Genomic DNA, 12,781 nt, shown 5'->3' with positions numbered 1-12,781 from the left:
GTTACCCCTCCATCCTAGTACATCCCTGCATCTTTTTCAATCCTATTCCATTATCATTTATAGCACAATTGTTTATACACTTATTTATTTGACTACCTTTCTTTCTTTTTTTTTTTTTTTTTTTTTTTTTTTTTTTTTTTGTCTGTGTGTTGGTGTCTCTGTGTACTGGAAGCTTATGTCACTAAAACAAATTCCTTGTATGCGCAAACATACTTGGCAATAAAGCTCTTTCTGATTCTGATTCTGATTCTGATTTTAATGACTTTTTTTGCCGGTTGAGTGAACACAGTTGTTTTTGGATCTTTGTTCTGTGATTAAAAAAGAAATGAACTGTTTTCAATAATAATAATAATTCAAAGTTTTTTATAAAATACATAAGTGGTAATACAAGAAGTTATGTGAAAATGGTTGAAATAACCAGGAGATAATGGCTGAAAACATGGAAATGTAAATAGATATTTTTCCTTTATATTTAAAGAAAGCATGGACTAAGCAATACAATTGTGAGAAGCAGCAAATAATTCAGTAAAAATGTCACGCTTAATCCATAAATAAGGCAGTCAACTTCATATAAAAGATTACTGATTGAAATTGTTTGTGTATGTCAAGTTCAAGTATGTTAAAAAATTAATGTTGTGAAGTGTAGGTTTAATAGAAAACCCCAATAAATTTTATTTCAAATGTGAGGCTGTGCATCAATAGATCAATGTAAGTAAGTTGTAAATCTATTGATAATAACTTTTTTCTTAAAAATGTACAATAACACATTTAAGAGATTTTCTTCAATGTAAGAGGGAGTTTTTTCCTTTCTCAATAAATTGATATATATAAAAAAGTATATGCTTAACCTTAAAATGTTATTTGTTGGTTAACCTCAAGGTCCAAATCCTATTTAAACCTGTTTGTTTGATTTTACAATTTTATATCAACAAAAATTATATATATATCAGAATAAAATTTACTTGCTAAATTTAAATGAAACTTTACAAAAATTTAAACGTGTACGCCACAAACAAATGACCCAAATGTAACAAAAAATGGGAAATTTAATATTATATTATAATTAGTTAATATTTTTCTAAACATGTTTGGAAAACTATATAGCAGCACATATAAAAGGTTGATAAAATCCTATATTTTTTATTTTATTTTATTTATTTTCTATTATTATTATTATTATTTATTAATAGGACTACAACAGCACACCTCACTGAACTACTCACTATCCTATTTGCTAATCTGGCCACACATCCAACATTTATTACCCCATCCATCATTTCACCCTGTCATTTTCTATTACCATGAAGTTATGACCGTGGACACATTATATTTAATAGTTATAGTCAATAAATCTGCTTTGGCACCACAAAGTCGGAATTTATTTGCAATCTTTTTACTCGCCAAAACGTTTCCTATTACCTTATATGGTGTAAAAGGTGCAGGACAGGTGAACCGTGATTGGCTAATATCCGTGTCAATCATTCTAATTTAGATCAACGCGCACGCGCGCTTGAGCCATGACAATTGTTGATAATCAACTGGAGTTATTTTTTCCTTTAGAGTAAAATAATTTTAAGCCTAGCCCTTTCCCCCAGGGGGGCTCTTGGACCGTACCAGAGCGAACAAAAGATACCGACTTGCATGAAGGGCTAATGGAAAACCCAAGGGATATGGTAAGAAAGAGTTTATGTGAGCCCGCTTCCTTGATTTAGCGCAGTTAGCGGCTAGCACTGTTAGCCGTCCTCTTTGTTTTGGTTGTCAGAAACAGATCATGTTCGTCACACAAACTACAAACTTTACCTCATTCAAATCACTCGTAATAATCTCTACGTTAAGTCACAGCTTATTCAAACTAGCTGTCTCAGTAAATGATGCTAATACAACTGATAATGTATATGTTTTGTGTAGGAGAAATATACCCGCAGGCCCATGTTTGTGTTTACGGTTGTTTCTCAAAACATAGTTAACGTTAGTAGACAGTATCTATGAAGATCTTAAACGAGTTAAGCACGTTTTCTGAAAACGTTTTTTGTTGAAAGCTCTTTCAGGCACAGCATATATGCACGTTTGTGTTGTGATATGACCTAAAAAATCACTTTATGGTGGGTTATGGGGATATCAAATGTGTAGATTTTTAGTAAAATAGTATTTTAGCAGTTGGTGATGGAACTGGTATGCGTTCAGATGAAGAAGGGTATGAAATCAGGTCACAGAACCTGAAAACACAGCAGATGTCATTGGAATGATATTCCAATAAATGAGTACATGAGATTCTTTTGCTTTGGCTGTGTCTTGTCTTTAATGTGCTGTGGGGATATTGGGTGGTGATCATATTGACCCTTTTTACATGATATTTGCTCTTTTTTTTTTTTTGTGACCCATGATAACTTTCAGTTTTATTCATGTGATATAGTCCGCTTCTTAATTCCCAGCTCATTAAAGCGTTGATGAACTAATGTGAAGATTATGGTTATCACTGAGTGTAATATTAAGCAGGCTGTATTATGTCAGAGGTTATCATTTATTGAAGTATTAGTGGTATATAAGTGAGCCTTAATCCTGGTCTTTCTTTGCTCTTCCATTAATTTGATGTTGCTTCCTCCTTTTTTAATTTTTCCACATTTTTCACCCCTCTCGTCACACGTAGGCTGAGCACACTCCCCGCTCAGAGCGGAAGAGGAGAGATTCGTTCGGGATGTTTGACGGGTATGACAGCTGCAGTGAAGACAGCAGTAGCAGCTCCAGCTCAGAGGACAGTGAGGATGAAGTCCCCAGCATCCCTGCCAGCCTGCCAATCATCAAAAACAACGGCCAAGTGTACACCTATCCAGATGGAAAAGCAGGAATGGGTTCGTAAATTTTGTGTATAGTGGGGTTCCAAAAGTCTGAGTACACTAATTTTTAATTTTTAATTTAAACCTGGAAATAAACAAAGTATTATGATTTGAAAAAAAATAATTTCAGGTCAACTTTTTGTCATTGAAATTTTATCTTAAATGTAATTAATTGTAATATAATTTCTAATGAAAAATTGTTTTATAACCACATTAATCTCCTACCTAACAAAAAAAAAAATATGAATATGGTTTAAATTAAATCTAGGATAATTGTTCAATATAATGATTCACTGAAATAAAAATTCTGGGCTGAAGCTGAAGATTCAAGATCAATTTGGTCAGTTCACGTTTCACTTGAACTGAGGTGGCTACAGTAATCTGTTAAGCCACGTTAAAGACAAATAAATAAAAAAAAAGATTTGTTTGAATTTTTTTTTAATTAAATGAACAGAATTTGAAAGCAGAGACTGTTTCATACTAAAGGTAACAAAGCACAAATCTTATCGCAGTTTTTTTATGACAGGTCAGTGGAAAACAACCTAGACTAAAAGATTGATCTTGAGATTTAGAAATATATATTCATATCGAGTAAGGACAAATCAGTATTGTTAATCCTGCATTAGGGTCCACACAGATGTGTACCTGTTGTAGTTTAACCACATTATGTGCACGAATATAGACTCCAAAACGTGCAATTGGAAAACCGTGAATTAAACAGCACTATTTTGGCAATTATTTTACCCCTCCAAAAATGTTCAGATTGAGCTGAAAATTCTTGGTTGCCAAAATTTCAGTGAATCACTAGTTCAGTAGTGTGAATAAATGATTAATGATTGTTTGTTTTTCATGCAGCGACCTGTGAGATGTGTGGTATGGTTGGTGTACGAGATGCTTTCTACTCTAAAACAAAGAGATTCTGCAGTGTATCCTGCTCTAGAAGCTATTCCTCCAATTCTAAAAAGGCCAGTATACTGGCAAGACTTCAGGTAACTACACATGGACTTAAGAAGCACTCCTAATCAAAACACAACCTTGATTGTTGTTCAATGTATGTATTCTATCAAGGGTAAACCACCTACGAAAAAGGCTAAAGTCTTACAGAAACAGCCATTAATGGCAAAGTTGGCAGCTTACGCACAGTATCAAGCAAATCAACAGAACCAAGCTAAATCAAAATCAGGTAGATATCCAGGTTTAAAGTGTCATTATGTAATTGTGTTCCTAATTGATTAATAATCTGTTGTAACCTCACTTAACCACGGCATCATTTGTCATTTTGCTTATCTAGTGGTACCTGTTGAAGGCTTTGACTGGGGCCAGTACATTTGTAGCAATAATCTTGTTGGGGCACCAGTCAGCTGTTTCAAACATGTGAGTACAGGCAGAGGTTGACGAAACTTTAAATTTTTGTATCTAATATTTCAGCATCTTTTGTTTTTGTTATAAATACTGTTTGTAACTTGATCATTCTCCAGGTACCCATGGGTATGTGCTGGGGTGACATCGCAGAGGGGGTGAGGGTGGAGGTCCTCAATTCTGACACAAACCTCTCCACAAAAGTTTACTGGGTAGCAGGGATTGTCAAACTGGCAGGTAATGTTGTAGTTTAATGACTGCCAAGGATTTTTCTGTTAAAAAATCTTTCAAGTATTACAACTGGAAAAAGGTCTGATATTTTATTTTCATCGTTTCTCAGGTTTTAAAGCTCTTCTGCGCTATGAGGGTTTTGATAACGATTCAAGCAAAGACTTCTGGCGTAATCTGTGTATCCCAGAAATCCACCCTGTTGGATGGTGTGCTTCTAGTGGAAAGCCACTGGTGCCTCCAAAATGTATGTGAAACATTAAGCCAATCAAAACTACGTAATTAGCTAGTTTCTCTACTGTTAAAGTAGTGTGGAGTTACCTTTGCTGAATAGAAGTAATTTATAAATTGTAATTTTTTAAAAATATATATAACTTGTTTTCATAGCCATCCACCATAAGTATTCTAACTGGAAAGCATTTCTTGTGAAACGACTCACTGGAGCCAAAACGCTTCCACCAGATTTCGCCACAAAGGTAAGACACTATCCCAGCAGTGATCATGAAACTGTTTTCCACTAGAGAGATGCTCTAGAAAAACCAGCAGAGCAAGAGGATGTTGTGGTGCAGGTGTTAGACTGCCTTATTATAACAGAGGAAGCAGACATCATTGACCATGTTTACTTGCATGTCATTGCCTGTCACTGTGATAACGTGAAATAAAACAAAAAAATTGTGTACAAATTTTGTTAATTTCTTTACATTTTTTGTGTTTTTGTTTCTTGTTTTTCTTTTTTTTCTGTTGTTTGACAGTTTAAATGTAGCATGTGGTTACTTTTATTTGTATATAAAAGTATTATGAATTATATAATACTCACTTACAGTTTCTTTGTTCAAAATAAATTTATAAACCCATTTATAAATTTACAAAAGGTTTTAATTTCAAAATAAATGCAATTTTTTTTATTTATTTTTTTAAATATGTATCTGTTTCTACAAAACATTAATCTTCTACAAAAAAAAGTGTCTACAACAAATATAATGATGATAATAATAATAATAAAAGTTTCTTCAGCACAAAATTGAAACAATATTCCACAATTTTACTGATTTTAATATAATTTTTATCAACAAATGCAGCCTTGGTGAGTATAAGAACCTTCTTTCAAAAACATAAAAAATGTTACAAACCCCAACCTTTGACCGTAATCTCAGTCTGTGAGCAAAACACTATTTGTTTAAATGTTTAACTAAAGGTTCAGGAAAACATGCAGTTCCCGTTTAAGAAACTGATGCGTGTGGAAGTTGTGGATAAGAGCCACCTGTGTCGAACCCGCGTGGCCCTGGTGGAGCAGGTGATCGGCGGACGTTTGCGTCTGGTGTATGAGGAGAGCCAGGACGGCAACGATGACTTCTGGTGTCACATGTACAGCCCTCTCATCCACTCCATTGGCTGGTCACGTAGCATTGGACACCGTTTCAAAAGATCTGGTCAGTGTGGGAGTCTGAATGGTTTTCGAATTGACCTTTTCAAACTTGAATAAGATTTGATGGAAGATGTTGTGTCTTATGGATCTAAATGTCTAATGTTGTCCTCTCTAGAGGTGACAAAGAAAATCGAGGGTCAAATGGATGCTCCGTCACAGTTGTTTCTTAAGGTATATTTGTGATCGTTTTTTAATTCAACTGTGTTTACAGCCACATCCATGCGTGTCATCTTTTGAACCCACAGGTTAAAGATGTGGATCAGAGTGGAGAATGGTTTAAAGATGGAATGAAGTTGGAGGCAATAGACCCTCTAAATCTCTCTGCTATATGTGTTGCTACTGTAAGAAAGGTAAGATTAAAATGTTGACTTAGGCAAAAAAAAAAAACTACTAAAATAGAGATTTGTAAATTAGAAAAAAAAAGACTAGAAATTGTGAAATACAGGAAGTTTTGTTTAATTTCATATTCAGTATAATCTTATATAAATGTGCATCTATACATACACATTTTTTTCTTTATATAACTGTACCAGCACCTATCACCTAAAAATACATATATACATGTGAACACACACCTATATTCAAAAATACCGAATATTGTAAATAATACAGAACAATTACCCATCCGCCCTCTCCACCCACCTCTCTCCATCTGCTAGATACACACTGCATGGGGAAAAAACAGCTAAAAATAAATCCGTTATTAGTGAAATGGTCAGGAAGAAGTATTTTTAACTGAATTGATGATCTTCTCTCAGGTGTTGGCAGACGGGTTCCTAATGATCGGGATTGATGGGTCCGAGGCTGCTGATGGGTCAGACTGGTTCTGCTACCACTCAGCCTCTCCCTCCATCTTCCCAGTCGGCTTCTGTGAAATCAACAACATTGAGCTCACACCCCCACGAGGTGTTTCCCTCTCTTTCTGCAGTGTGATTTGACATGACTGCACAACTGAATGAAATTTGACCATTTTTGCTAATGAATCTGAAACTGCTCCACAGGGTACACCAAACTCCCTTTCAAATGGTTTGACTACCTCAGAGATATGGGTTCAATTGCAGCCCCCGTGAAGCTCTTTAACAAAGTAAGTTTTTTTTTTTTGGAATTAATTTGACAAATAATGAATTATGTTTTATCTTCATTTACACACTGGGATGAATGCCTTCTCTTTTTTTTCTTCAGGAAGTACCGAATCACGGCTTCCGTGTAGGCATGAAGCTGGAGGCAGTGGACCTGATGGAGCCACGTCTGGTATGTGTCGCCACAGTGACCAGGATCGTCCACAGACTCCTGCGAATTCATTTTGATGGCTGGGAGGATGAGTATGATCAGTGGGTGGACTGTGAGTCTCCAGATCTCTACCCCGTAGGCTGGTGCCAACTGACCGGCTATCAGCTGCAGCCGCCTGCCACACAGAGTGAGTGAACAGTCCAGAACATTCTGATTCCAGAAGGTATTTTTTTTATTTTTTATTTTTACACAACTATTTTCTACTCTCTGTCTAACCCTTAGATTTAAGCAGTTTGATACGGTAAATGTAAATTTAAATCTATATGTAAATTACATTTGATTGAAAGACATGTTAGAGGTACTGAATACTGAGTAAACTCTGATATGTAAACTTAGGCCATCATTTCTTGTCTTTTTGACCGATCCAATCAATCAAGTGTTCTTTAAAAGAGCACATAATGGATAGCATGCATCACATGACCTATGAACTGTGCAAAGTGTAAATAAGAATAGGCTAATAATTTTGATGTTTGTATGATGTTTAATGATTGGCTGCATAGAATAACAGCTTGTCTGTTTCATCCTCAGCCACAAGAGAAGCACCACCAAATGTCTCCAAACAGAAAAAGAAGACCGCACAGTATAAAGGACAAAAGAAAAGTGAGTCCAGTCTTTTCATCTTCTCTCTCCTCTCACCAAAAAACACTGATTTTGGGTTCAAAATTGGTCCAGGAGCCATTTCTTCTGGGTTTCCCTCAGCTCTGGGTCTGGTCTGGTTCTGCTTGATAGTTGGTAGCAGTTGTCCCGATTTAGGGGGGTCACGGATAATTACAGACAACTGTAACCATCATCCTCTGGTGACAAGAGTGACACCCTCCCTCAGGGTGACAGAATCTGAGCAAATGTTTGGTAGGGGTCAGATTTTAAGTCATGTTGGTTTCCACACTGCCTTTTTTCAGGGCTTCAGTTTCTCGACAATCACCTTTCTGACATGTAGAAATCAAATTAAGGTTCAGATCTGAGTTGAAATTTGGGCTCAGCCGGAGGATGGCCCGCAGTGTGTGGAGTGGAGCTCGATAGCCTGGGTAACCTCAGTAACTTCGGTAACCTCAGTCTGGCTTGGTGTTTAGAGAGGAAGATTCCAGTTGGGAGGAGGCCGATCGGTTTGGTTGGGCCTCTGAGGAGGAGGAGCTTCTCGGGCGATGACGAACAGACTCCGCCCCATTACCTGTCCCACTTCTCTGGGTCCGGGCGACCTCCCACCTCAGGTGTAGAGCACGATCGCTCTCTCAACTCAGGTAACTCAATTCTCCATCACTCAGGGAGATGGCGCCACAGAGCTCCTTCCTGTAGAACTTTTCAGGTCGGCCAGCTTGAAGAGTTGCACGTCATCAGGTGTCGGAGTCATTTGTGCTGCATACACCATTAATAACAGTTGCATGTTAAAAAGTATAGTTTTATTGTTTGACTCAGAAGAGTTGTGTGCACGGGCAGTTTCAACCCACGCCTGACCTTTTTATTCACGTTCTGTGCTGTGAGTTAATAGTATTTGGATGTTAAAGGAATAGGTCAACAAAAATACTATCAATTCTGTCACCTGTCCGCATGATATTTAAAACCTGTACGACTTTATTCAAAACAAAAGAATTGCCTTTTTTAATTATTATTTAACAATAAAAATCATACTAATTCTGTCAAGCTCTAAAGTGACCATATAAATATAAAAAGCACATATGACTTGTGAGCAATATTCTGTGTTTATATATTTGTTACACAAGCAAAACGTGTACAGTGACCAACAAGCATTATTTCCACAATAATAAAAGAACATTCTTATTAATATGGTTACATTATTATTACCAGGTATGTGCTCCTATACTGCAGGTTATTTAACGTTCAATAAGTGTTGTTGTATGGGTTTTCTGTTTGATGTATTCTGTCCAAAGTAAAATTTCAAAATAAAAAATGAACATTCTTCTATATGAAGGAAAATCAAACAAACAACAAAGACACACATACACACATATTATAGAATGGCTAGCTACCCATTCTTCAGCTGTAGGTGGCTCTGGCCATTTTCTATATTCCAAGCCATATGGGATGACATGAGAGTGAGGAAATTACCAAATTTTCATTTTTGAGTGAACTGTCCTTCTAAATATTACAGGTAAGTTCATGAGCCTATGAAATTACTTGCTGCCTGGTTAAATTCATTATGTGAATGCTATAATATGCTTACATTTGAAAATGTAAATATGGAAATGTTTCTTTTGTTTTGTTTTGATTTTAATTTTTTTTTTCAGTGGAGTGATACTTCTGTCCACCCACACTTCTGTAGATCTGAGTGCAAAATGCTAGTCTTTAGGTGATCTCACAGCCAATATTTCCATTTACTGTTCACTATTTATTTTATGGATTGGTATTCTTGTCTCTCGTTTTTGTCTTCCAGAGGCCTCTCTGCAGTTGAAAGAAGAGCCTCCTGAGATGGACGAGTTCACCTTCTCGCAGGGCATCTCCGACCAGGAGAGCAACGGCTCAGGCAGTTACTACATCAGACAGGAGCCTTGAGCAGCATCAGCTATCACAGAGCCTCACCTCACTGCCAACAGCACTGGAAAAATCCCACTCGGAGCGATGCACACGAGGCCTGGACGAAGACACGGTGACTTCCCCTCACACCAGGTCTCTTTCTTTTCGTTTTTTGTTTCTTTTCAGGTTTGAAAAGCTTGAAGAACGGACTTTTCAGTCACTGATCCGAGAGCGAAGAGTGTGTATAAGAGGGGATTTTGTTTGAAATGGGGATACTGTTTTTTTTTCATTGAAGCTATTTGCCTGATGGACTTTTTCTCCTCAGTGTTCATTGTACTTGAAGTTTTCTTCACTTTTTTTCTGTCTTTATTTCCCCTTTTGGTGAGGGAAGCAAAAAAAAAAAATATTTGGGTGGTAAGATTTTAGTACTTTGTGTGTTTCTTGCGCTGTTTCATTTGTTTTGGATGGGTCTGCATTCGGTAAGAGTAGTAGAAATCTATATTGAGACAGTATATTCATATATGTATGACATTCATATTAAACACACATATATAAATATTTAAACGTATAAATATAGTAGTGGAATGAGGGATGATGGTATTGAAATCAAACCTTACTGGTATGAAGAGTAGACTTAATGGAAAACACTCACAATTTGCACTACAGGGATAAAAATAGATGTATTGGCCTGTAAAACTATAGTAAAACCTGCAGCTTCATTGTATTATGTGATAAGCAAACACAATTCTAGAAGTGGGATGTGCTCAAGTCAAAGTGAATATTGTGATATGCAAAAAAATATATATATATGTTATTTGACATTCACACCAATGTTTATGGTTTTGATTTCATTCTAAAGAGCCATTTTTATACGGGCAAAGTATTTTGTGAGCCGTAAAATAAAAGGTATGCAATCACTGCTACCTGAACACTACCTTCCTGTCATCTTTGATGTTGACAGCACAGCAGAGGATTCTTCTGGTAGGCTTTCTAGTAGTAATGCGAGTCTCTGAACAAAACAGCGTCAGCTTGTTTGTTTACCAGCCTCCTTGTTCATGCATCAGCGACGAATCCCATCCCATGTATATTCCTTTACTCACAGCATTCATTCCAGGATAAAACCATTTTTACTACCTCTAAAAGAAAACAAGATTATAAAAAAATACCTAGGTTGAGGATTCATGTGGTTCCTCGGCCTTGCTAAGGTTGCAATAGGGTAGTTCTCATGCTCCATTTGAAAGGGTATATTCATTATATTTTATGCAAATGGTAAATATCCACACTTGGACACATGGCGTATTTCACTTTAAAAGTCTAGACATCATTTATATTTGTAACATAGCATGTTATCGACAGAGTTCTTGAAATGGAAACGAATGTTATGCAATAATAATGTCTTGTTTTTTTATGATGTCTTACTCTGGAAACAAAAAGCTCACAGCTCACAAGTATACAGACTAGATACATTCTATAGACTTCAAACAAAATAGTCTTACAATATATTGCGAAACTGTGACAATTTTCTACGAGTTAGACTTGAGCGTTCCCTGTTATAGATCGTTCTGAGTGTAAATACATTTTATAACATCATATAGAATCAACCAATTTACATTTTGCATAGTGGTTTATCTTCGTATAACTAGAAGCTCTATTCAATACCAGTAAGGTTGTTGGTGAACTCTCAGGAAACGTATCTCATTGACTTCTGCTTTATTTGAAGGGTCGCGGCTAAGTGCTTCTAAGATCATCCAATTCTGCTTATGATACCGCTCTTTTGTTTGTTTGCAATATTTGAAGCTTCTTACAAATGTGACCATGTCGTGGTTTTCCCTCTGGTTCATCTTTGCTTGCGTTCATCAAATGCTGATTCAATTGTAAATGGTCACCCACATGTTGTTGTTAGATTCATGTTAAATTATGGTTTGCTGTATAAAGATCCTATGTATTTTTTTTTTAACAAGTGGTGGTGTGTTTTTCTTTCTCTCTCTTTTGTAATTTACTTTTTTTCTTCATGGGTTCAGATGTTTGTACTGAATCATTATGATTTATTTTTTTGGGTTTCTTCAGTGGCTGTTGTGTTGTACGCACGTGTAGTTTTCCAAATGAAAGGCACTGTTGTGTATTTAATTTGTAAGTGTCAAACTAGGGCTTTATGGCTACATTTTAAATCAGCAACCAGATCAATATTGTCATGTTCATACTTCTTTCAATGCTTATTCTTTATTGAAATGTTGCTTTTTCAATGTCAGGTATTTTTTTTCCCTCATAAACCCCATCCATAGCATCAGGATTTAGGTACACACTGGTTATGATCTTGTTTGTCAACAAATTTTTTTATAATAATACCAAAATCTCAATCATTTGCAACTAAAATATGACTGTTGAGGCAAATTTAGCTGCTACCCTCAAATGAATTTAAGCCCTAACGCACAACTTCACCTTTAAGTAAACTCTCTTATCAGCAGAATTGATGCCTTATCCTCTGTTATGTTTTTTCTTTACATAAGTAAAGTTATTGAGTCAAATATAAAGAAGCAGAATACAAAATATAAAGAAAAAGATGTTGTCCAGTAGAGTGATTATCAGTGCATGCAGCAATGTGAGAATCTTATGAGAGCCAGTGTTGTTCTGGTCTCGATACTAACACGGGTTTTTGTGACGTTCCCTCTGTCCTCAGTAATCACATCATGGTGCTATATATATATATATATTTGATAACTCATTCATTAGGTCTATTAAAAGAATTAAGTCTGTAATTATAAGTTGGAGAGCTGGTGATTATAACTTCAGATCTGTATTTTGGATACAAGTAGCCGAAATCATTTGTTATAACGATGAAAAAATAAAGAACTAACATTGACCCTCATGGTACATAGAGATGAGGGTGGTGGGTTTGTAACTTTTTTGATAGAGTCTGTATCTAGTCTTTGCTTTATTTCTGATGATGCGTGCTGTGATATGGGGTTTGATAGCTTGTGTATATAGTTCAACTGTGGGGGAAGCTTTTGTTGGTTGTGTTTTGTTAATTTGTTTACAGGCGTTTCAAACTGTTTCCGCATGGCTGTGAAAATGTATCTGTTGAATTTGAAGAAAAAAAGAAAAGAAAAAAAAAAAGGAAATTTTTACACTGAATTAAAAAGGATACTAAACGTTTATGTTGTTGTTTTCCCTTCTT

At 35.9% G+C, this 12,781-nt stretch overlaps 1 protein-coding gene across 2 annotated transcripts; it reads left to right on the top strand.

Moving 5' to 3' along the window:
• The first annotated feature begins 1,511 nt into the window (after positions 1–1,511).
• On the top strand, positions 1,512–12,757 carry LOC113055970 (MBT domain-containing protein 1-like). Of its 2 annotated transcripts, XM_026222377.1 has the most exons (17): positions 1,512–1,673; positions 2,648–2,849; positions 3,690–3,823; positions 3,903–4,017; positions 4,126–4,208; positions 4,313–4,430; positions 4,534–4,668; positions 4,809–4,897; positions 5,617–5,851; positions 5,963–6,018; positions 6,093–6,197; positions 6,606–6,753; positions 6,849–6,931; positions 7,030–7,264; positions 7,666–7,737; positions 8,208–8,375; positions 9,527–12,757. In XM_026222377.1, exons 1-17 carry the CDS (start codon positions 1,653–1,655, stop codon positions 9,643–9,645), a joined length of 2,118 nt encoding a protein of 705 aa, XP_026078162.1. In that variant the 5' UTR covers positions 1,512–1,652; the 3' UTR covers positions 9,646–12,757. The 2 variants fall into 2 exon arrangements, with proteins under 2 accessions (XP_026078162.1, XP_026078163.1); XM_026222378.1 differs by lacking the exon at positions 8,208–8,375.
• Positions 12,758–12,781: the final 24 nt, after the last annotated feature.

This window comes from Carassius auratus, chromosome 37 (genome assembly GCF_003368295.1).
Source record: "Carassius auratus strain Wakin chromosome 37, ASM336829v1, whole genome shotgun sequence".
NCBI classification, from domain to species: Eukaryota; Metazoa; Chordata; class Actinopteri; order Cypriniformes; family Cyprinidae; genus Carassius; species Carassius auratus.
This window is presented reverse-complemented; position numbering and strand designations above follow the sequence as displayed.